The sequence below is a fragment of the Gymnoscopelus microlampas genome, assembly GCF_963454915.1.
Source record: "Gymnoscopelus microlampas genome assembly, chromosome: 5".
In the NCBI taxonomy this organism is placed as follows: Eukaryota; Metazoa; Chordata; class Actinopteri; order Myctophiformes; family Myctophidae; genus Gymnoscopelus; species Gymnoscopelus microlampas.
The window spans coordinates 40,876,131-40,901,812 of NC_139942.1; the positions used below are offsets into that span (position 1 = coordinate 40,876,131).

Below are 25,682 nucleotides of genomic sequence, written 5' to 3' on the forward strand. Positions count from 1 at the left end.
CGCGGGCTGCGGCCGCCGGGACTCGAGGAATACGCTGGGAGGAATACTGTCGGAGGCTGCGCCAATTACATTGTCACGTCTCTCATGAGATCACTTGCGTTTCATTTTGAGAGGATTGATCCACCCCGAAATAATGTTTTTGCATCAAACGGTTACATTTTGCTTATTTGTGGCGCCCCCTATGGATCAAAGTGGAAATGCTTTTGGGGATCCGTTGAGTAAACCACCCTTGACATGTGATTCAAATTTGGGATTGACTGGAGGTTTCGTTTGTGATTTTTGGTCTTGTTTGTAAAACGGGCCCCTCCCGCTAACTTTGGAAGCCATTTACGGACGAACAGTAAAATGCCGTTTGGATATGTTTACCGAATGGGCCCAGAGATCATGTGTTCCGATTTTTGTGAAATTTTGACAAAATCTGTGGGAGGATGAGCTAAAAGTGTGTTTTGCAGAAAATTCAAAATGGTGGAAAATGTATCCCAACGCAAATGAGCGTGGCCTATATGGGGAGTTGCGTCATGACCCAAGGAATCTAGAGAAAAATACATTTTGATTTTACGACCTACGGTTCAAGAGTTATAGGCCAAAACGTAAAGTGGGATGTTATAGCGCCCCCATGAGGCCGATTGGTGTGATATTTATTTAAATAATTTCGCACTAAATAATGAACCTCCCCTCCAAGTCTTGTAACTGTAGCCTTTACGGTTTCTGAGAGAAAAATACTTGAATGGGAGTTTTTGCAATTCCCATTAAAGTGGAGGGGAAATTTAATGCACTAACAAATCAATATAAAAAAATCACACCCTGTGTGAAGGTAGCGGCGCCTTTGATACATTTTGTCATCGATATGTGTTTATAATGTGTTTATAGCCATGTGTCACGTGAAGCTGACCAATAACTTTGTTGACGGGTCTGACCAATCACTTTGTTGACGGGTCTGACCAATCAGAGCGTTGACGGGTCTGACCAATCAGAGCGTTGACGGGTCTGACCAATCAGAGCGTTGACGAGTCTGACCAATCAGAGCGTTGACGGGTCTGACCAATCAGAGCGTTGACGGGTCTGACCAATCAGAGCGTTGACAGGTCTGACCAATCAGAGCGTTGACGGGTCTGACCAATCAGAGCGTTGACGGGTCTGACCAATCAGAGCGTTGACGGTGAACACGGACAAAGTCAGGTATAGAGCAGGACCGCGCAGCTAAAAATCTATCCAGACGCAAATGGGCGTGGCCTATATGGGGAGTTGCTTCATGACCCAAGGAATCAAGGGGTAAAGATTTTTTATTTTACGACCTACGGTTCAAGAGTTTTAGGCCAAAAGGTAAAGTGGGCTGTTATAGCGCCACCATGAGGCCGAATGGTGTAATATTTGTTTCAATAATTTGGCAATAAACCATGCACCTCCCCTCCTCAAATCTGGTAACTCTAGCTCTTACGGTTTCTGAGAAAAAAATACTTGAATTTGAGTTTTTTCACTTTTCCATTAAAGTGGATGGGGAAATTTAATGCACTAATAAATCAATATCAATTAAACTATGTAACCAGTCTCTTAGCAAAGTACAAGCACGGGATTCCCGTTGAAGCCGGTCATTTTGACTTATGGCACGAAATTGGGAAAAAATAAACTGTGGGAGGAGTAGGGATTAGAAAAAAAGTTTATCTAGAAAGTGAAATAATAATAATAAAGTCGGTAGAGTACTATAGTCTTTGTGGTCCTTGGTCTGATACAAACAAAAGCTTGGTTCCTGTGGTTGAGAAATAATGATGTCACTATGACCAACTCAGTGAATTTTCTGAATTTCTATTACTAATTATTATCTTTGCAGATCAAATTAGGGTAAATGTCCTATGGTTCTAGGGGGTCCCCAGCAAAATGTTATTATTAAATATGGCTCTTTTATTGCTACTTTTAACTTTTTAATGGATCCTATGAAGCCTGATAAAAGTGTCAAACTCCCAAAATCCACCAGAACACTGGAAATTACATCTACTCTGTTAAATAAAATCCTGGGGGGGGGGACCCCCAGCGTGGTCAAGAGCCCCCTCCCCCCCTGGGAAAAAATCTCCTGTTAGCGGACGGTCTGAGGTTGGCAGGTATGAATAGAATGCACTTTCTATGTGTAGACTGTGCTCTTATCTTTTTATTTTATCTTGTGGATACTGTCAATATCAGTGGTGGAAAGTACATTTTGGAAGTGTAACGTAACATTTTGAAAGTGGAACAACATGAACGCAGTGGTGAAAAGTAACTAAGTACAATTACTCAAGCATCGTATTTAAGTACAATATTTTTGTATTTTTAACTTTTAACTGTATTTACAATTTTCAATACTTTAACTTCTACTCCACTAAATCAGAGGCAATTTTTTACTTTTACTCCATAGACTACAATTATTTGAAAACTTTAGTTACTTGATACTTTGTATATTCTGATTATTACAAAACATACGTACATTTTTTTTGTAAAATGCCACATGAATATGAAATAAACAACAGGGTAGGAAAGCCTATCTTGAGTTTGGCTAAACTGTTATATTGTTGTAAACCTTTTAACTCTAATATATTATTTGATTTGTTAAAGGTTGTACTAGACTCTCTATAGTCTTCTAGACTCTAGAGCAGTGGTTCTCCACCTTCTCAGGCTGTGACCCCCCAAAAGAATCATATTTGAACTGGGGACCCCCCCAACCCTGACAAGCACTTAGGAGGGGTTGAGGCACATTGTTTTTTACTCGGTTCCACAGATAAATACTTTCAAAATGTTTACCTGTTTATGTTTACAATGTTGGACCAGTTTTTATAGTATAGTTTGTTGATTACTTTTGATGCAGTAATGATCCTTTTCTCGTCTTTTTAGGTCTTAAAAGTCCTTAAATTGACATTTCAGTCTGGGGACCCCCCAAAATCATGTGGGGACCCCCCTGGGAGTCTCGATCCACAGGTTGAGAACCACTGCTCTAGAGTACAGACAGGGTAGAGCTGTCATTATGTATGTATGTCGTTTCTGTCACATTCTCTAGCAGTTCAGACTAAGAATCAAAGCACAAACTGATGCAAGGTGAGAAATACAGTATCTCTTCATAAAAAGGTGCTTTTATTGTGACATGTCTGGAAGGAAATATGCAGCAAAATCATGAATAACTCCGTAAAGATAAACTACAAACAGGGCACAGTAACATCCCTCTCATGACTCATGTCATTTATAGTCCTTAGCAGGTACACACAGGAGGATTCATGAAACTCTTAACCACTTAAGCCATGGTACAATCAGCAGCGAACATCTGTAGCCGATATACAAGCTCAGAAATAGTCACATTGTGACGCATTCTGAGCTTGTAGATTGTCTATTTCTGCCATTTCTGAAGAAATACAAAATAAATGTATATTTTTGGAGATTTTGAAGGATTGCCCAAAAATAGGGACGCCAGGGTTAATGTGGTTAATCACACTAGCCTAGTGACGATCCTTTGGCCATTAGACAACTGGGAAAAATAATTCACAACATGCGTGTACAAAGCATGGTTTCAATTAACCCCTTTATTATGGTTGAAAGAGAGCAGAGAAAGAAAGTGAAACTGGGGGGTGTCTGGGATGAAAACCCGAAGACTGCATTTACAGTAAACAAAAGAGAACCAACGTAAAGAAAAAGCAGTTATGGAGAATAACTGCAATATGCATGATGACTCAAACACTTTGGTGTTAAAGTCACTATGAAAAGGGTACTCTGATTATGAGTGGGGTAAAAAAAACACACAACACCCCCCAATGAAGTGATCCTGTAAGGGGAAACAAACAGACATAGGCCTACACTTAATGCGTGCACACGCACAGACACACCTGACAGGGAAGACGAGACCTGAATGAGAATTGTATAGTTTTTTTTTAGTTTTTAGTTTTTTTTATCAAAAAGGCAGTGAGAGGGACGTTACTGAGCTGAAAGAAAGAAAAACACCAGTCGGATACAATGGGTAATATGCAACTTTTCAAAACCAAATACTGACAAAGGTAACTAGAAAAATATCACAATGATTCGAACAATGTCTTCAGAGAAAGGTTGTCAGAGAGGTTGAGAAGAGTAGGCCAAACACTTCTTATAAAAATGACATTGCATCGATTCCGTCACCATGAGATTAACACTCACCCAAAAACAAATATTTTTAAACATGTATGCCAAAGACAAACTATTTAATTATGCATGAAGGAGCAGCAACATTATGACTGAAAGATAATCCTTGGAAGCATTCTTCCATGAAGCAATATTAGTCCTTTTTTTTTTAAAGCTTCATGATAATCATAACAAAGCAAAAACAGGTTTGTTGGACACCTTCCTAAGGACTGGAGCCAAGCAGTTTATTTCACTGCTTAATCACAAAGCTACACAGCACAATCCTCTGTGTCAATTTAACTGTGAGTATACAAATGGAACATTATGGATATGCATCTCTGAGTGAACAATGTTCATTTGTACGCCAACAGTTAAATGAACGCTCAGGATTTTAGTGTTCTGCACTAGATCCTATACAGTTAAGAATAGGATCTTGGCACAAGCAGTAAGGCATCATTGCCGCGATGAGGTGATATTCGGTCCGTACACGGTGACCAGTGTCAACCGGGGCTGGCCCACACCATTTGCCTCCCCCAGAGGCAAAGCCAATTTCAGAATGGTAAACTGATTCAGAAGATGATCATTCTCAGCAGAATATTTGTATACAAGATACCATATCAGTTAATGTCAAAACAAATAACCAACCAGTCAACTAAAACAACAGCAACTGCTTTCAGGTATGACTGTTGTAGGTTATCTTTTGCATATTTTAAAATGAATACTTGGAAGATTCATTGACGAACACCACCAATGAACCAACCTTTGAATGGCTGAAAAGGGGCCAGCCCTAGTTTGAACCAAACCTGTATATAGCCTTTATGAAGTGCTCCAGAATCCTAAAACTAAAAACTAAACCCTGGGATGGAATCTCCCCACAGAAAAAGGTTATTGCCATGGTAACTAATGTTGCAGCACTCGGGTGTGTGTGGCTCCTCTCAACGTATGCCTAATTTATGCTCCATCGTATGACGGTGTCGTGCGATGAAAACGGCAGATCTACAAGCTCACTGCGCGTCGCATCCAAGACATGTCGTGAGCTTGTAGATAGGCTATTTTCGGCATGCGACGCTGACGTACTGTACAACGAATTATAAATCGGGCTTTAGGCACTGAGGTGAAGAGCAGGAGAGACTAGTGTGTTTTCCACTGGTATTACACTAGACTGGCCACGGCCAAGTCATCGCTGTGTGTAAAATCAGATGACAATGTGGTTTGAACACTGTCCAAACATTACTATCCTATTCTATAGACTCAAATCAATTATAACTAAAAACAAAAACATGGCACTCTATCCATTTAGCTGTAAGATTCCAGACCATTTGAATCAACGAAAGGGATACCTTTGCAACTGTGAACAATGAACGAGTGACATTTGGAGAGAGGTCTCCCCCTACAGGTGAGATGACTACAACAGCAACACTTGTAAAAGTGCATGGCAAAAATGCTTTGCATACTGGCTAAAACTACCGGTCTAAAACAACAAGAAGGATCAAAAAGTAGGACCTATTCACATTAAAAATAAGGCTTAATTTGACATCTAAAATCATCAAAACCCATAAATGTATACCTCTAATGACAGCTTTTAAAAACAAGACATTTGGGGGCTGAATTATCATCAAAAATGTTAGGACTACCAAAACTGAAAAGATCTTATTTGGCATATAACAACAAGTAAAGGGGGAACAAAACAAATGGCACAAATTTTCAAAATTGAAATTGTATCACAGATATGAAGAACTTACTTGCAACTGGGGCCAAACTCACACAATTGCAAACATATTCCTTTGCTTAAAACAAATTAGACACTATTCTATGTATAATGAATTATGGCTAAAGAAAAAAAGAAAAATCACTTCTAAATAAATGGCACAAGCAAAACTGGAAAAAAGAAAAAAAAACATTACAATGGAGATGTGTACCCAGCGTTTGATGATCAAAAAACAAAAATTTAAACAGCCTTTCGATAAAGATTCCTCTGTGTGTTCACTTTAAAGCATATCATTTTGAAAAGTTTGAAGTAGTCCAGAAATATGCCATGTACAAAATATCTCCCCGTTTAAAAACGACATTCACACAAGGCACTTCATTCAGTATGAGAACAAACAGAAGAGTCACAGTCCTTTCCACTACCAGCAAACTGCCTGCATAGCAACAATACGAGGAACTAAATCTTCTCACTTTTGTGTTTAAAATCACAAAAGAAATTTCAGACGGGAAAAGAAAGGTTGAGTTTATATATATATATTTTGGTTTTAAAATAAGCACTTCACCAAATAGTAAAACAGTTTTTTTGTTTGTTTGTTTGTTTTTTTGGAAAATAAAGACTAGAGCTCGTTCCTCTTTGCATTTTGTCCCCCAAAATATTGCAACGCTCTGTACATTATTTCTGTCCGGTGTGGGGTGATTTCTTTTTTGTTTGTTTTTGTGAAACACAGTGCTCCTGGGATGTGGAGTGCCTTCATTTCCCTCCTCTCCTCTCCCTGACTGTGGTCCGAAGGCAGCCAGTCACCGGGCGATTGGTGCGTGTGTGTGGGGGGTGATACTTGGAGGGACGTTTCCACAGTGAGACTCCAAGACGTCCCCCCCTTGGAGCAGAGGCAAGAAGGGAGGGCATTTGAGGGAGGTTCTGCCTGAGTCCGAGAGATGTGGTGTGGTCATAAGAGGGGGAGGTGGAGCAGAGAGCGATGTGGGAGGAGAGAACAGAGGCCACGGATTAGCAGTGGTGGTGCTGCTGCTGCGTTCTCTGTTACCTGCCTCTCAGGTTCTGCAGGACACCATAGACCTCTTCCTCCTTGCTCAGTCCCTCAAAGAAAGGCAGCAGGTCCAGGAGCTCCGTGTCATTCATGTCATCAAACCAGGACTGCACAGGGACCTAGTATAATGGGGAAGAGTGTCAATGATCTACCGTTAAGTAACGGCTTCGGTAAGACTTCATCACCAGCATTGACACCATGTTCAAGTGTGGCAAAACAAGTCGTTGAGTAATAATCATTACAGCCTAAAACAGACAAATTAAAGCAAAGAGACTGGGATAAAAATAATTAATCTCACCTGATGTCATCTCTTGGATGTTTTTCATAAATGTTTCTGTAATCATGTTTATCCACTAAGCGAATGATTGGTCCACCTAGCTTAACCAGGGCCCCGTTGGCCAGCATATTTTCAGGTAGGTCCAGGCAGGCCTTCATGGCTACCTTAACGGCCTGGGTGGCAATCCACCCGCCATACTTCGCCCTGCCTGGCAATCCCGTACTTTTTAGCTGTTACCGCCTCTCACGACTTAGACGTGGGGTTGGATTTTGAGGAAATTCATAAATGACCTATGCTCCCCTAAGAGCAAAAGGGTTTAAGTCAAGTAAGTCATGTCATCTCTACATATTTTATGGATTTTCTCAGATTCTGATGAGTGAACTTACAGCATTTTCAGGGTGGAAAATGTACGAGGCAGGCGAGTTGTCAAGGATGATGACGTTGTTGAGTTCTCTACCCAGCCGACTGAGGTCTTTGACGTAGTTTCCTCTGTGGAAAACGCAGGATTCTCGGAAGAGCCGGGCACGGAACACCCCCCACTGGTCTAGCAGGTCGGCCACAGGGTCAGCATACTGTTTTGATCCACAAGTTAGACTGATATGTAGACAAATACTTGATACTACCTGAATTCCCATGTAATACAATGGTCCACTATAAATAATGTATTAGATTAGAAAGTATAACAAGTGCTACGTTTTTTTAACACTGCCTAGATTGACAGCTAGGTAGCTATCAAAACAATGTGCACACAAACTAAAAACTACACAGGAGGAAGAGCGCAGTTTATTGCAATATTGACCTAGAAGCAAAAATGCCTTGGGAGCTAACAACTACAGGACATCACTTACAGCTAACCTCTAGCGTACATGGCGTCTTTAACATGACTACTGTTCTCTCTTCACTCCGACTTACCCATGTTATCAGGGGTTACTATGAAAAAGACAAAGGTGTGCGCCAGAACAGAAGGAAGTTGTGACAGGTTAGGATAGCAAGACCACCGGACAACGGACCATAAACAAAATGCTACTCCTGGCTGCTATGGTGACCAGTGATGTGTAGCCAATGTGAATGCCAGAGACTTTAACAAACCTTGGCAAGGCTAGCCGTGAAGAGCACACATTCAAACAGCTCGCCCATCTTCTGAAGAAACTCATCCACGAAGGGTCTCTTTAGCACATACACCTGGAGCAACGCAACAGGTTTTAGTGTGGGTATTAGAGTTCAGGAAGCATAGTGTTATCAGCATAGAAATGAACGTTAGACCAGTGGTTCCCAACCTTTTTTCCTTGGAGCCCCCCCCCTTATTGCATCTGATAAATGTGTGCATCCATGCTAGATTTGTCAGAATTGGCCAAAAATGACTTTTGAATATTCCTTTTAAAACACCACGTGGATTCGATCCATTTGAACCTATCGATTTTCGAATGTATATTATTTTTTATATAAAATATTGTATGCAGTAAAACTTAATTCAAACACAGCAGAAGTCGCTTTCTTTCTCTATATGCTCCAGTCACGGTTGGTGCTAAGAAACGCGCTCTCTTGTGAGATCAAATGAATGATTAATTTATTTTAATATAGCTGTAATGGTTTAGATACAAGCCCGGACTTATCTGGAGAACAGAGACGCATGGCTCCAAGGATGTGCTCATTGTATGTGCTGTGATGGAAGTTGGAACAATTTTTACCTGAACATGAAACGGGAAATTATAATCAAAACAATCTATTTGTTTTTGGTTTAAATCAAATTAAGGTAGGCTACAAGAGAAATGTGACGAGGGAGTTATCCAAACATAGTTTTCACATCGCTTTTTCGGTTGAGTTTCGTTGTAAACCGTCTGCCTTGCCTTCACTACCAAATGAATCACCCATTTCAGCTCGACGTTGTGTGAGTGTGCTTTCTAGTACCGAGCGAGTCTGGTTACTCTGTGTGTGTGTCTGCGTTGTGAAGTCTGCGTTTACAGCGAGGCAGCTGATTTATCCTTCGTCGTACTATGAAGTAAAGCCTTGAGGGGAGACTTCTCCCTTCTGCCCCTCAGACTTACAGCTCTGTGATCTTGCGAGTCCAGCTGCTGTTTAAGGGTACATGCGGCCAGAGTTTCGCGAGAACTCGCAGAGCAGAATATTTTAATTCGAATTCTATAATTTTTATAGTGGTACATTCTTTTATTTCTAATATTCGAATATGGAATATTCATTGACAGCCTTAATCCATGCACACACACTTGTTTTTTCAAACATTTTAACCACTTAAAACCCTATATTAGTATGACAAATAGCAAAAATAGCCGATCTACAAGTTCACAATGCCCCCCCCCCCCCAAGGAGGGCCAGGACCCCAGGTTGGGTAACACTGCATTAGATGAATACAGACAATCAGTAATGAGTAAGTTACTATAGCCTCTGCAGTGAGGTGTTCTGTAGCATTGAGAGTGTAGCCTATATTCGGTACTTTCTAGGATCATCACTGACAGGCTCTCTCCAGTCTATGTCTATGATTTGAGGTTTGCCTTCTTTTCATCAGATATGCCCAACATTATGGCCATGCATTTGAGACCAATAGAGACCCCAACCGTTGACTTTTTCTTCTGAAGTCCATGGCCGCCACCCAGTGCAAGTAATCATGAATAGGCCAACAGGGTATACACACAGCCTATCCTGGATTACTTGAACAGGGTCACAACCCTCCTCTTCTCTTATTCTCTCCTACCTATTAAAAACAAACAAAAAATAACCCCAGTGTTCAGTTGATTCATTCAAAATGCAATTCACGTCCCATACCTGGTGAACAGTACCATCGATTTCCACAGGAACTATGAAGTCAGCATTGCTGATGGGCTGTATGAAGGAACAAAAACAACATATCAGTGTCTCACACACGCACTCAGATGGTGCAATGCTGCATCTTAACAGCAGAGGGCGCACATGTGTTTCCCCACAAACAGCATGTTCCATGCCTTGTCAATCTCGCAGGGAAAAGAAAATAATCTGTCTCTTTTCCACCAAAACAAACCCCTCCTCCCTGTCCTCTTTACTTACTCAACCTTTCTAGTAATCCAACAGACTCGACAACAAGATGGCAGCCCTCAGAGAAAGAAACTGGACGAGAGGTGGAGCAGAAAAGAGGAGGAGAGAAAAAGGAGGAGCGGCCAAGGGAGTACTAAAATGACTTTCTGAATTGCGACACCCAGCTAGTCAAAGAGCTTTCACGTTCAAAACACTAACATTAGATGGTGCTTGTTGACTTTTTTCTAATTTAAAAAAGTCTTTAATACACAATTTCAGTATTGCATCCACCAAACTGTCTCTGTTTAATGGATTCTCTCTCTCTACTAAAAGGTTTTTATCATCTCTGTAAATACTAGAGCTCAACTAGCACACTTGTAGTTTACATTATTGGTGGGTAAAACAAAATGAAAGAAGGCTTATTTGGATGTAAAATGACATGTCTTTAACATGATTCCTTACACTAGACATAAGTGCGGTCACACCGGACGCATTGCCATTTTCTTTGAACGATGCAATTCAATGTTAAGTTAATATAAAGATACAACATAAACAATTGGCTCGTTTTTTTCTCTCGGAGCAGTAAGTTGGAATATGTTCAACACAAGCATTTTTTGGCAAGGCGAAGAGAGTGACAGCCAGTGTGTGTGTTGTGAAAATGTTAAGTCTGGTCTCAATGCGACACAGCAACACATTTCCCATGATTCAAGCAATGTGATATTGTTTATTGTGTCCAACGTGAATGCGCCTTTGACTTATCAACTTCATCACCATTTGCTGTTCATTTTTACCTTAAACGAGCTATGGACAAGGGTCTCATCCAAGTCGATCACAACACACTTCTTGCCATAGTCGGATATGTTCATCTCTGGTAGGAGGTATTTGGCTGGAGGCTGCAGGGCAGACAGAGCATATCATGTCAGAGAGGGCAACGGAAGAGAGGGAGATGTACTGAGAGTACATGAGAGAGAGAAAGAAGTATGAGAGGGAGAGCAAAGATAAAGAGTGATAGGGTGAGAGCATCTGACAGAAAGAGTGGGAGAGACCATGAGCAGGAGAGAGCAATAACATCATAATTTGATCGTATAAATGAATGTGAAAGGCGGAGCAGATAAGCAAGCGCCATGTTAATTTGGTGAGGGGTCTATTAGACCTTAACTGTCAACAGGAAAAGCCCCTTCACCGGGTAGGCCCTTCTTCGGCTACCACACACCAACCCACTAACTGTAATGTCATCTTTAATCCCTCAGATTATTATTATTTTTTGTCTAATCTGCAGAGATTAAATAAACCATTGTCACACATTCTCACAGACAGGCACCATGCAAAAGTTAGCAGCTACTGCAAAACTGGCTTTGAGGATATTCCCCTTGAATTTAACAATAACTGGCAGAACATGCCAATTTACAACCCAGTTATTACATTACCCCTGAGCTAGTGTTATATTTTAAGCTCAGTACACATTCAATGGCATCAGGGAGTCTTTATCTTAATGTTTTATGTGATTACTGTGTCGTTCCTTGTCCTTGCCTCACTAGATAACAAGCTCAATTAGTCCAATCTTCTTGCGGGAGCAGAAATAGTGTCAAAGTTGGTGTCAGCAAAAATAGGAAACCAATACAGTCTCACCTCAACTAGTCTTTTTTGGTATATTACAAGATAATACATTTTTATAACATTTGTTTTCATTATGACTGTCTGCATGCAAACGTGTCTGGCAGAGTACCCAAACTTACCAGGCAGAGCCTAAATGTACCACCCTTTCAGCAGTAGATGGTGTCAACTTCCTATTGAGGTTTTAGCTCATTCTTAACTGAGCAGAGACTGCATCAAAACTATGTATTTCAGCTGTGACAAGACCGGGTAGATTCATCAGTTTTGCATCTCATTTAAGCAGCAAAACTTCATTGATACCATTTGGGCATGGTTATACTCTGTTAATGTCAATGAGTTTTCTACAAAGATCCAATAAATTGAGTCATTATGAATCATGCAGGTGAGGCATTGGGGCAATTTACTCGCTCTATCGTCGCTCTCAACTGAAAATTAGCTGAAGCATAGCAATGGAGTTAAGGTGCTCCAGAGAGTGGTGAAGCCTGCATCAGGTAGGATGTGAGCCCACCAGTGGCCCAGTCGGCCTGCATGCAGAGGAAAAGGGGAAAAAAACAAGGCAATACATACACAAGGGACAGGGATGACCTCGACCTGGTCACACTACAACACGAAAGAGATAGACACACACACACACACACACACACACACACACACACACACACACACACACACACACACACACACAAAGACAAAGGGTCAGGAGGGAGAACAAAACACAAAAGAAAAGTGTCCAAAAAGAAAGAGAAAAACACTATTCACACTCATGGACAATTTACAGATGAAAACATATGGTTAAAAGTCAACAGAGGGTAATATTTCAGGAATTCTCTTTTTTTAATGACAGATGATTTGTGTTAAGCCGAGTTACAGGTGAATTTTGTAACATGCAATTATCTTGCTGAGTGTCACTGTGAAAGGTCACCGCTTGTTGACTCTATTCACTTTCAAGAGAGTACCTTCAAGGGGTGTGTGTGTGTGTGTTTATGTGTGTGTGTGTGTGTGTGTGTGTGTGTGTGTGTGTGTGTGTGTGTGTGTGTGTGTGTGTGTGTGTGTGTGTGTGTGTGTGTGTGTGTGTGTGTGTGTGTGTGTGTGTGTGTGTGTGTGCGTGTGTGTGTGTGTGTGCGTGCGCGCGCGCACACGAGCAGGGGGTAAGGGGGGGGGGGGGGGGGGGGTACTCACCTTGGGAGGTGTTCCATTCTCCTCCACAGGTGGAGGCAGGGAGCTGGTGGTGCTGTTAGACGCCGGTGGTTCCACATTGTAGTTGCGGAAGCAGCAGAACAACGAGCTGAAGATGCTCCGACTCCTCTGCTTCTTTATACTGCTGTTGGACTGTGACACTGACAAAACAAGAGGGGGGGTGTAAAGTGAATATCGTCGCCAAAATTGATGTAGTCATTTTGTCAGAAGCTCTTAATGCTTTTCGTTGGCTCAATATTTATATAAAACCCACAGGCACAATTTACCACTTTAACTGTTTCAAAATGTTTCAAATATAGCAGATCTACATGCTCGCATGCTTGTAGAGCGGCTATTTTCACTACTTTTGCGCAACAACTTTGTACGACGAAGTAGGGCATTAGTTTATGAAGAAACAAAGACTTGAAATATGGAGATACAAGGTTTTTGCCCAACAGCAACGATATGCAGAACTGCACTCTTCATTAGACTGTAGGAATGAGCAGGCTGAAGCTGGGGAACTTCAAACGGCTTCTATTTCGGGCCGCGGTTTTTGCATACTGTACTGTGGCTGATACCTGTGCATTCAACAGTCCAAATTAAAAAAAGATTAAACCACTGTCATGTCCCTCGTCACGTGAACTGATAATTCCTGTGACAGACCAGAAGATAGCAGTCTACATTTATCACTGCAATAGATTAAAATTTAAAACAACTCATTAAATAACTTTGGCCGACCAAGTGACATCACCGATCACACATAGCCATAGTTCACAGAGCGCCCTGCCCTGATTATACCCCCCTTCATTCCAGGGCCATAGTGCAGGGCCTAAATCAGACACTGGGCTTTTATTAATAGTGACAAGTTGAAAGCTGAATGCTCCTCCTCTCATCCGCCCCTGCCTTGACTCTTGTAACTTGATTGGTTCAACGCCTCCCCTTCGAAGGCCAGCCTACGTTTCTTCCCTGCCGTGTTCCGGCTGGCAGGTGAGCGAAGCAGAGCAGCCTGGACATGCACACAAGGCAAAGGGAGGGGAGTCTGGAGGCATTTGGACCCCCTCTCAGCCTATACAAGGCTGCATTCCTCTCAACTCCCCTGCAGCAAAAGACATAACCCACCCAAGCTCACTTTACCCCCTCAGAACACAAAACCAGGCGGCCTCCAGAAGACAACTGAAGACCTTCATGAAAAACACAAGAGAATACAATCTCTTCAAAGTCTTTTTATGCACCTTTAAGTGGATGTTACTATTCTGGATTTATGACCCTTGACAAAGGCACCGTGTGAATTCTGTGAAATTCCACAAAAGTAAAATAGAAATAAAACATTAAACGTCACACCAATGCACTGTCAGTAAAAAACTAACTACAAAAACAATAACGATCTCATGCACATTGAGCATTACTACAACTTCTTCTAACTCAGGTTTGACAAGTGATCTAGAAATTAAAAATACCTCACTATTTTCAGGCTGTGGGATCAGCTAGAAAGGTATATTTCTAGAGATGGAGAGAGCACTCCTGAAGCAAAGGACCAGACTGCCATCAGACACTGAGGGAAAGATGGGATGTCCTGGCTGCATGAAAAGCTCTCTCCTAGTCTCCTCTCCATCACTTCCTGTCAAATTAATTAGTGCCTCTTGCAGGGGCGCGTCCCACTGGATATCTATCTGATCAGAGTACAATCTATACTCAGTTCGAGACCGACTGAGATACTGTGATGAACTACAGTACTAAGCACCCACTAACAATGAAATAAATGTGAAGCATGCAAGGCATCTATTAAAAGGAACAAAACCTGCCTTTTTTTTTTTTAGAACATTTTCACAAAGACATAGAAGCAAAGTGCTGAAAACAAGAAAACAATATGCTTAAAGCAGATGAATATAACACAAGTTGAGCAGGTTATATACAAAAAAAGTATTCAAAATGTATCGACCTACAGTGCAACAAACACGGTTGTTGAGGTCAGAGCATACTCATGGCAAACACTTGCGGTCAACATGTGTCTACTTCTAGTGTCCAGAACAAAAAGAGGCGGCATGCTACAAGTGCAAAGAGAGAATGGGAATAAAACAGGAAGTGTAGGAAATTCCTGACGCTGCCAAACGTTTCCGCAGTATAAAAAGACCACCATCTGATCCAATCCATTGGAAAATACCTAACTTGACAGAAGCCTGCAACAGCGGGCATTGCATGGACAAAAACATTTAAGGGTTTGCAGTGTGAGCCCTTTGATTAACACCAGGTTAGAACATTTTAAAAGGGTACTGTATACAACAAAGGTCCTTCATTTTTTTAGTGGGCACAAAGATGATTATGCTGCTTGCTAGACGAAGCTTTGGTCTATGACTAAAAATAGTCCAAGTCAGATGCAGTTTCCTTTAAAAGAAGGCAGGTCTTTCTTGTACTGTTGTTGTTTGCTCTGTTCTATAATAAAACCAGGAGACATTGAGGCAGTTGCCATTATTCAATGACTCATCATTACTATAAACAGTATATTGATTCTTATACAAAAGATCCTTACAGCCACCCCGGACTTCCAGATCTTAACATGGCACACACCTGCGGTTCATGGCTACAATATTGATAATAGGTCCAACCATGCTAAATGCTGTAATAAGCTCTGTGAACAAAGTTGTAGGTCAAGGTTTTCAGAATGATTCTTATATTCACATACCTACTGCAGATGCTGTTGCACGTGTCAAGACTTTTCAAGCTAATACAAATTATCATACATCTTTAGCTAATGATTTGGCATTGCAAAAATTTCCCCCGGTCCCCCTCATGGTCTTGGGTGCAAGTCTGTCAACTTTATACAGCACCAGGCTGTCAACACACATGCACACTGATAAATCATTAGGGAGTAGGTGTGACAACAACTACAGCATGGGTCTAACCAGGAAAAATGTGTTATTCCAGAGGCTCACCAGCCTCCCTCTCTGGCACAGGATTGTGTGCTGCGGCCCAGACTCGTGGGTGGGTTTGTGGCTGTTGACACATCGTATAATTGTGTGCTTGTGTAAGATTTGGGATGCACTCCTCCTCATCCACACAAGCTGGTCTTGTATGGTTTTGGCTTGACTGTGACTTCAGCACAGTAGGAAGCCTCATCGCTCCTACACTCCCTTGGTAATGCTTATGTGCACTGAGCAGTGCAAGTGTTTCCAAGGTGAACACTATGGTAGACTTGAGCAGTTAAGAGATGGCAGTGGCATCCCCTGAAAAGTCCCGAGTTGTTTTAATTAGTTAATAGTTTATTCACAGCACCAATGGCAATAGTGTGAACACAGGAACGCACTAATAAATAATGGTGTCATTTCCGTTTGTAATCTAGCCTGGGATAGAACTTCATTAACGGGCCTGAATTTTATCTATGTATTTATTTCAAACATGCAGGTGAAACAAATTAGGCACAGGATTGCATATATTGTGCATCATTTAATTTATTCCTGCAAATTTAGCATTTTCAAGGTGAAAGATTTCCACACACATTTACCGCAACATGGGGCGCCGATGGCCTAGTGGTTAAGGTGCATACCATAAATAGGCTTTAATTCAGCCTGACAGCGAGTTGCAGGTTCGATACCCGAGCCCAACAACCTTGCTGCATGTCACTTCTTCATGTTCACTCTGCACTAATCAAATAAAGGCAGAAAAGCCCATAAAAAACATTTACGGCGACATTAATATAATCCGCTGTGTGAATGACAGAAGACCCTATCTCCAGAACCATTCAGGTCTGTCTCCCTCTACAAGTCTATGAGGCAAGCAAGACCCCGCCCCCCCCCCCTCCCACCTCCACTGGATATTCTTATAGCACTCTGTTGTGTGACAGTGTCACAGACTAAATTAGCAGAGCTATAAGTTCACAATGACTCACATAGGTCAATGCTTTGTTTTTATCCTTGCTGTTTTGTACTTTTTCACTATTTTGTACTATAATACCCTGTTTATATCTTGTTAATTGTGTGTATTTTGTGTTCGATTGTACAGCACTTTGTAACACTGTTTCGAAAGGTGCTTTATAAATAAAATGTACTTACTTACAATGCATTGTGTGCTTGTAGATCGGCTATTTTTGTTGTGCGACACCGTCATTGTATATATCATGCTTATAAATGTAACACACAGAAAGCTGTGCTAAAAAGTCCTGTGTTTCCCTTAATACTGGATGAGTCCACAGGCAAAAATCACAGTGAGAAACGTATTTTTCGTGTAGGTTTTCTTTTACTTTTTAAACAAAGTTTTTAATTGGAAAGAGTACAAGAATAGAGTATGGGGACAAGAGTGAGCCACCATTACTAAGACTCAAGGACACAGAGTATAAAGAGAAAGAGATAGCCACCTACAGCATAGTTTAGGTAGGGAATCCATTAAATTGGAACAGTGTGACTAAATGCACTGAGACAGACAATGTTTAGTTAAGTTAAGTAATTCCCCCATCACATAAACCAATGAAGCATGTAAAGGCAGAATTCAACACATTTATAAAAAAATATTTCAGGACCTGATTCTACCACTACCATTTCCCCCCTAATGAAACTGCATAGTTTGGCCAAAGTTAATACAAAAAAGAACTGGAGTGATTCCATATATTTCATAATTTCAGAGTAATAAATATGAATATACATTTCTGAATAATTTTCATTTTACCTAAGTGCATTTATAGAAGTAGGGTTTCCTTGGAGTGGAGATTTTCCCTCCAACTAATACACTTCAGGAAGCTGGATGATAGATCGTTCACAACAGAAGTCTATGGGAGTGTCCTAACTCGTAAGTGTTGCAACTCTCTCAATAGCTCTGGGCTATACAAGTAGACAGACATATAGTACATCCAATCAGAGAGTAGTATAAGCAGCCAGACACAAATGGGAAATAAACAGCAAGACTGGTTGATCACAAATAATCCACAGATTGAAGTAAATAAAGCACTATTGCTCATGAAGTTATAAGCTCGTGCACAGTTCAAATAAGCTGTTGTCAAGCAACTTTAGAGCCCTCTGTCTCCCCCTACTCGCTCTCATAATGTGACTTACGCTCACAATGTGTGCAGCCCACTGTAGGTCCAGACGGAGACTCGGTCCGAGGCGGAGCAGTCTCTTTTCAGTTTATAAAATTGTACTGCAAGTCAGTATTGATAACGCACTTAGTATGTTGCAAGAACGTGGTGGGTGCCATACAAAAACGAACTAAATGTGTTTTATTATAAAGAAGAAAATAATATAAAATAATAACACAGTGAGCATCAGTGGGCAAGTAAACTCACACCGTGTAACAACGGGAACACTGGATACAGCGGCAACCCTGATGAGAAGCAAAAGTCTGGTTGAAGTCAAGAAGCCTTAGCCTGGAAACCAGACGAATCTGCCATTGCCAAAATGTTTGCCCTCGGCAGATTTGGTCTGGCACCGCTCAGTTGCGATTGGATTTCACACCCTCCGAAGTAGTGAGGGACCAATTTCTCCATGCAAACAACAACAGTACAAGAAAGACCTGCCTTCTTTTAAAGGAAACTGCATCTGACTAGGCCTATTTTTAGTCATAGACAAAAGCTTCATCTAGCAAGCAGCATAATCATCTTTGTGCCCACTAAAAAAAATGAAGGACCTTTGTTGTAAACAGTAATTTCTCCATGCAAATATGGGGAAGGTTCATCACCAGAGGCATTTTTTTAATTCGCCCCTTGGAAATGCAGGTTCCACATAGAGATTCCAGACTAATATCTACTCAGTGATATTAGTCTGGCCATGCCAGGCTAAAGACGCCTAACCACAACAGTGCTCATCACACACACCACTCCCATAAAACATTTTTCTGAGGCTCCACTACAGAGCAGGAGTCACCGTCAGAGGGTAAAAGGACTATGTAAGAGGAGCCCATTCATCTCAGTGTCTAAATCAAGGCCCTAGCCAGCCCACCCCGAGTAGAGTAGCTGCTTTAAATAACTGAAATCCCCCTTCATCCAGAAGTCTCTGCAAGTGCCCAACCAAAAAATATATATAAAATGATCCAAGAATCATGCTAGAGCCACAAGCATTTCCTCCTGACTTAGAAGTGACAGATTTCACAAAATATATTGCCATTTTTTGACAGCATGGAACCGGCTCATCTCGACTTCGGTCTTTTTTTTTTTTTTTTTCATTAGCAAAAAGTACCAGGTATTTTTAAGCTATCATCTCCGTCAAGGTTCCAAGCGAGCTGAGGCGATATCAAAATGTGACATGAAAATACTACGGACTACTGATTAGTCAAAGAATGGTCATTAACATTGCATTATGACGCACTCCCCAATACTCCATGAAAGCTACCGAATACTGTTACATTTGCCATTGACCAACCTATTTCTCTCCAAAACAATTATCGGAAACGTTTTTCTTGGAATGTATAGCTCTGATGCAAAATAATCCAAAAGGACATCAGAATCACTATTGATTGATGCGTCCAAGGGATGCACCCTATATTTTCCCTGATAATGCTTCATTGTGAACAACAAATCCATGTTGCAATCATAGAAAAACTAAATTAGCAGCTACCACTCGATTCAAATGATTCTTTATTGGCCTAAACAGCACCCACTGACGGTCTTTGATACACCACTGTTAGCCTCATCCTTCCAAGCAGCCGAAAAATTATAACCCATTTCCTGCAAATAAAGCGAGTCAATCATTTTTTATCCATCTGGTATAAATGCCAGCCTTAAAAAACAGCAAACAAAAACAAAACATGACAGATATAAACGATTACAGTTTAACTCACTATTGACAGTTGGACAACTACAAGTACAAACTATTGCAGAGTTGTGACTGACAGACAGCCAACAATACATTTTTGCAAAGTGACCCTGGCCCATTATTTAACCTGGATTATGTGCATTATTTTCAATGCAATTAACAATAATTGAATATATTCAATGAATTGAAATATTTTTTGAGTTCTGTTGAAAGCCTAGTATATAGCCTACTTTATTTGTTTAATTTTCAGAAAATTTTAACCTACATGAGTATAACCATAAAAACCACATAAGATCAAACATGAGTTAAACACAATTGTCAAACAAACCGTTTTATCGGTGACCATCTCAATTTCTCTGTGACCCACTAGACTAGAACGACCACGTGTGGGTCCCAGCGAGGTACTCAGTACATTTAAAAACGTTTCAACATCACTGGTACAAGTTACATATAGCGATCGTTTCCAGAACGCATTAGCTGTTACTTTTAGCATTGTTTAGCACTCTCCTACGCAGACAACTGGATGTCGCTGTGATGACCAGCATTGAAGGAGTACAATCTGTAGTGGAAAACTAAATCAAGCGAGTCGAGTCGGTACCACGCAGTGGAAATGCAGCAATCCACTAGCAATTTTTCAACTGAAATGAGTTGGAGTACTAAAATAAAGAAGATGGCAACTGTCAACTTTGCAAGTAGTTATCCTGGGCCATGAGGTCAACAGAGCTGTGGCCAGCAGGGCAGTGCGACTATATTTAGGCTGCTGCCTGGCAGCTCAAACAGTGTGAAAAGCAGACACATGTTGGAGGACAGCCAGCAGAGGTACACTAAGGGCAAAGGTGGTCAATTCCTGACCAGACAATTTGGAGCCTGTTCAAGCAACAGGAGCCTACCTGTTAACTACTAGCACCTATATACTTTGTACAACAACAAATAGCAAAAATAGCAAATCTACAAGCTCACATGTGCACTTGTACATTTACTATTTTCTCTATTTAAAAAAAAACAATACTATATATATCATTTATTTACTAGGAACATTTTGTGTTGTTAGTCTGGTTAAATTTCTGAGGGGCGGCTGTTGGGATGGGGTGCATTTTAGAATGTTGGCCAAGTCAATGACTTTTACATCGCAATATGCAAGTGTAGCGTATGGAAGACTATAAAAGATCGCATCATGTCACTGGCTGGGCCCTTCACAACAGCCAGTCTTCGCAAATAAGCTTCCAGGGATCTTGCAAAAAGGTTAAATCAAACTATATCTCCAATGAGAATGTCCCTCACAGTCCAACTTCTTTTCTTCTACCAAAAGGCCCAGTCAAATAGCACGGGAAGGCAGCAGACACTGCCATACCATTCTTGTAATCATGGTAACGTTTGCATTGGCCCTGAGAGAAAGACTCTGACTCATGTGAAGGAGACTGGAAGAGAGAATGGTTCAGAAACAAAACAGCAGCAGCTTCGCTGAGCTGCCACTACACAAGACTACATACAGTAGGAAAAATCTGAATACTGAAGTCACTCTCCAGCTCTGCTCAGTCTTTATAACAAAGAACCTCTACCAGAGCAGCACATTTATCTGGCGTTTACACACAGTCACACAACACTTTTAGCAAATCTCAAATTAGTCTCAAATTGTGTGTGTGTGTGTGTGCGTGTGTGTGCGTGTGCGTGTGCGTGTGCGTGTGTGTGTGTGTGTGGTGTTTCCACACATCTCTCATTCATAAAGAGGTATTGGGCCAACAGAAACATTAACACCAAACATTCACACAGAAGTAGCTGTCAGCGCACCCTGTCATGTGTTCATTTTCAGGCTTAGTTAACTGTTTTAATAACACATGGGTAAATGACAGTCATTGGACCTTTGCTAGGTGTGCGCAAATGACAAATTAAGAGTAATCACATGTTGCGTTCATGCAACATATGTTTACTTAAGAAATAGATTTACCCTGAATACAAGGTTTATACCTCAGAGCCTAAAGGACGGGACCTGTGGGCCGACAGATATCTGCCATTATTTAACTTTTTTGATGACCAGTATCTGCAATTATGCAGCAAATGTGTTTCAACTTTTAACCACTCTGAACCTGGCGTCCCTATTTTTGTCATTATAGGCGAAAAAAGTTTCGAAACAATTCTTTATTGGTTTAATTATAATACATTAAATGTTCTAATAGAAACTTTAATCAAATCCAAGTGTCTTATGATTTTTTTTTTTACAAAATATTGGTCAAAACATTGGTGATCGGTGGTCTAGGACTCCAAAATCTAAATCCTGAACCCCTCAGCTCATTCCTCTTGTTTTTGATGAATTATCACATCCCCTCAAACAAATTAGTGGCCACTGGCCAGACTATTACAGGACTGACAAGTGTCCCTTTGACCAATTGACCATAATGATCTGTGCATCGCAGATTGCTTTTGCCACCCTCCCTCATGAACTCTGCCTGCAATGCACAGTGAAGGAAGAGATCATGGGGTGGCACAAACAATGCCAACCTCTCCCAACACCATTAAATACAGCTTTAGCATGGTTTACTTTTTTCCGGACACTTACTCATGAAGGATGAGCCACAATGCATACAAGGCCACAAAAAAAAAGTACAAAAACTGTGAGATCAAGCTCACTGAAAAGGTGCTCCTCTTTTTGTTATCTTTCATATTACAGGTTAGTCTTCTTTGACATGTAACAACAAGACTTGCTTACTTGCTGTGACCAAGCCTGTCATCAGATAAAATGGCCAGCACAGATTTAAGTTTGATGTTTTTAGTAAAATCTTAGGCATCAATGTTGACATTTAAAAAGTCTAAAGCTAAGCCAGAATCATAACTATGTGGGTTATTATGGTTCAAGTCACAAACCCTGAATGTAATGAAATTCTCCCATGACACCCACATAGTTCCATACCATAGAGAATCCATGAGAGTTGCAGAGGAGGGATCCCCTTGCTCCTTTCAGAGGAAAAGTCATTGTTCAGGATGAGAGACTTAAGTTCTCACATTACTAATGGTTTGTGTAGTGTAGCTTGAGACGTGATATTGATACACTACCCGTGGGTCTGAATGACCCGAAAGCCAGCCACAGTGGCCACAACGTAGGGGGGAAAGAATGGACAATATTAGCCATGGACTTGCAGATGAGGTTTGCACTCCAATGTATCATGCAAGATAGTAATAGAAGAGAGATCAAAGAGGTGTGTGACAGAGAGTGCATATGAGTGTGAGTCAAGTGCATATCTGGAACTGCGTCTGTCTTGACCAACCCATACCTGGCTTCAAACACAAGTCTGGCTGTTAATTCGTTGCCCATTAACTACTAAGTTTACTTGTCAAAACAGAGTATGGGCTTGCCATAATCTGCAGAGTCGAGATACTTCAATGATAAGATAAACTGCGCTAATGAGGTCCACATTTGAATGCACCAAGCAAATCAGTGATGTCATTTACTTAATTGAACAAATACTACAATGGTCAAACGGTGCAGGACAAATAAATAAAGGAACCTGAGTAATGGTCACAGGCATGATGCACAGCCAATACAAAAGGCTCACGTCTAAAAATAGAATGCAACTACAAGTCAGCTGTAAATTTTGCATGCAGCTTCCCACACACGCAGTTTTCCCAACATATTGGTTCAGCCAAGCTCTCCTCCAGAACTTCTCACTACAACCGCCCACACCCTTGTTGAAGAAAAATATAACTTGTTGCCTCTTCATAATTCGCAGCCAGTAATTCTTACCATCCATGTATGAAGCATACAAGCAATGTTAAGGCAGAACTGACAATGATCAACATGTCACTCTTAAACACTGGTTGACATTACAACACCACAACACAAAAGCAAGCTAAGCTGACAGAAGGCAGAGGCCTCCATCACCAATAAACTAGTTGGAGACTGACTAATCTCTATCTAGATTGTTGTTTAAATAAGGCCCTATAACGTTACTACGACCAACACGCACAGGGCAACCAGTGTGTTTAGTTACTAGCTAACCAGCTAGTGCAAGGCTAAATGCTAGTTTATATTATACTTAGTCGAGGAGCGACCCTCAATCACTCAACAAAAATTACGTATTATTATTATTATGCCGAAAGAAGTGTCGACGTGAGCCTTGTAACGACAATGTTTTCTATTTAAAATGCTGTCACAGTTGTAGAAAACACGTCATGTGTGTATATGCAAGAAAGCTAAAAGCTCCCGCGAGAAAGACAAAAAACCCATTTAAAGAAAGTACAACTAAGGCTATTCGGACTTCTGTTTACCCTTTTAACTTACCTTTCTCCTGGTTAAAGGACAGAATTTCCTCCTCTTTGGGATTGGAAACTTGCGTTATTATGGACGTGTGGTCCATTTAGACAGATGGGTTATTCCTCCTTTTTGCTTGAGTTTTTTCCCCCTGAGTTGTTTGTATTCCTTCCTTCCTTCCTTCCCTTGCCAGCGAAGCTTTGCTTGCTTCGTTGGCGAGCTTTAAACGTTCAGGTTACTATATTAGCCCACAGAGCTAACAACGGCTAACGTCCGAGGAGGAGGAGGAGGGAGCCAGTTCAGGGCTGGCATTTAGGGCTTTAGGCAACAACAAAAAAAAGGCAAAACAATACTATCGCTTTATCGCGATATCTGCTAAATTAATTAATCCCAAGGACAAAACGTATGTATGTGTGCGTAAAAACAAAAAAAACAAAAACAATCCCAAAAAAACAACCGGGCAAATCGATTCACAAGTTAGCCAGTTAGCCGCTATAAGCTAGCCAGCAGCTTGGGTTTTTAGCTAATGACCGTCGATCCTCACACAAAAAAATGTGACGCCCGCTCGTGCCGAAAACACCGATGAGGAGGAGGAGAAGGAGAAGGAGCTCGAGCCGTCGCGCGTGAAGAAGCAGCAACGGAGGTTCCCCCGTACCCCCCCCCCCCCCCCGCCCTCCCCCTAAAAATACAATAAAAATAAATGGCAGTTGTTAATACAAACCTGCACGAGACGTGTTGATTATATGTTATTAATGTATTATTAATATAATATTGGCGTAAAACACTTTCTTTCCAGACGAATTTGAATTGTTTCTAATCATGGCTTATCCTGGGGTTCCCCGCCGATGCCCTGCTGTGCAACATGGAGGCTTTATGTATTTTGGAGACGCATGAAAAGAAGCACACACACAAGTGGGAGGTGTCGCTGGCCAAAAGGAACTGATCTACAAGCTAACAATAACAACCCGTTGCATCGCGACGGGTTGTTATTGTTAGCTTGTAGATCAGTTCTTTTTTCTTTTTTTGCGAGAGGAGCTTGCATTGCTCTTGGTTACTTACTGGTCGTAATATTTACATTTGGGTACATTCCCTAATGCTTTTTATTCTATAAAAACATAATGTGTTTAAAAACTGAAATATATTTCAGTCAATGCTTAAAGTAATTGAAAATGCACGAAATGTGTGGGAATACTAAATACAAACACGTCAAGGTATTCCCTTCCTTTTGAGGGAAAAGATCGTGGACGCCATCTAGTGGTGGAAGTGTGGAAATAACTCTTTGGGCATGTCATGCCTTCACATTGTTGATAAATGACTCTCTCTCTCTCTGTCTGTCTCGCTCTCACCTCATTGTGCCCATATGTGATTTGACCGCTGCCTACGTAAACTAACCCTTCCCCATGCAGACAGGTTCTCGTTTGATAATTTCTTATTTTTCATACCAGTAACCTGTAAGCTGATTGTATGACATTCTGTATAGTAGTGTGTATATCTGTCTGTCTCTTATGTCATCATGATTTGTGTACGTGGCGATCTCATTTTAAACAAGCTTAGTGCTTTATGAGCCTTATAGTTTAGTAGACCTTGTATTGTGAATCTGTACTTCCATGTACTGTTTTTCTCATGTCTTACTAAATAAAGTAGGCCTACATCAATCAATCAATCAATCAAACAAACATCAATCAATCAACCAACCAATCAATCAATCAATCAATCAATCAATCAATCAATCAATCAATCAATTGTTTTGATCTATCAGCCATCAGATAACA

The 25,682-nt window shown here is 41.0% G+C and overlaps 1 protein-coding gene across 2 annotated transcripts; it reads right to left on the minus strand.

Moving 5' to 3' along the window:
* Positions 1-3,512: 3,512 nt before the first annotated feature.
* Positions 3,513-24,573, minus strand: LOC311045549 (CTD small phosphatase-like protein). Of its 2 annotated transcripts, XM_084057455.1 has the most exons (8): positions 23,941-24,573; positions 12,937-13,094; positions 12,325-12,357; positions 10,935-11,036; positions 9,919-9,975; positions 8,227-8,319; positions 7,524-7,709; positions 3,513-6,979 (listed from the first exon to the last, which is right to left on the minus strand). In XM_084057455.1, exons 1-8 carry the CDS (start codon positions 24,014-24,016, stop codon positions 6,854-6,856), a joined length of 831 nt encoding a protein of 276 aa, XP_083913581.1. In that variant the 5' UTR covers positions 24,017-24,573; the 3' UTR covers positions 3,513-6,853. The 2 variants fall into 2 exon arrangements, with proteins under 2 accessions (XP_083913581.1, XP_083913582.1); XM_084057456.1 differs by lacking the exon at positions 12,325-12,357.
* Between the last annotated feature and the right edge of the window lie 1,109 nt (positions 24,574-25,682).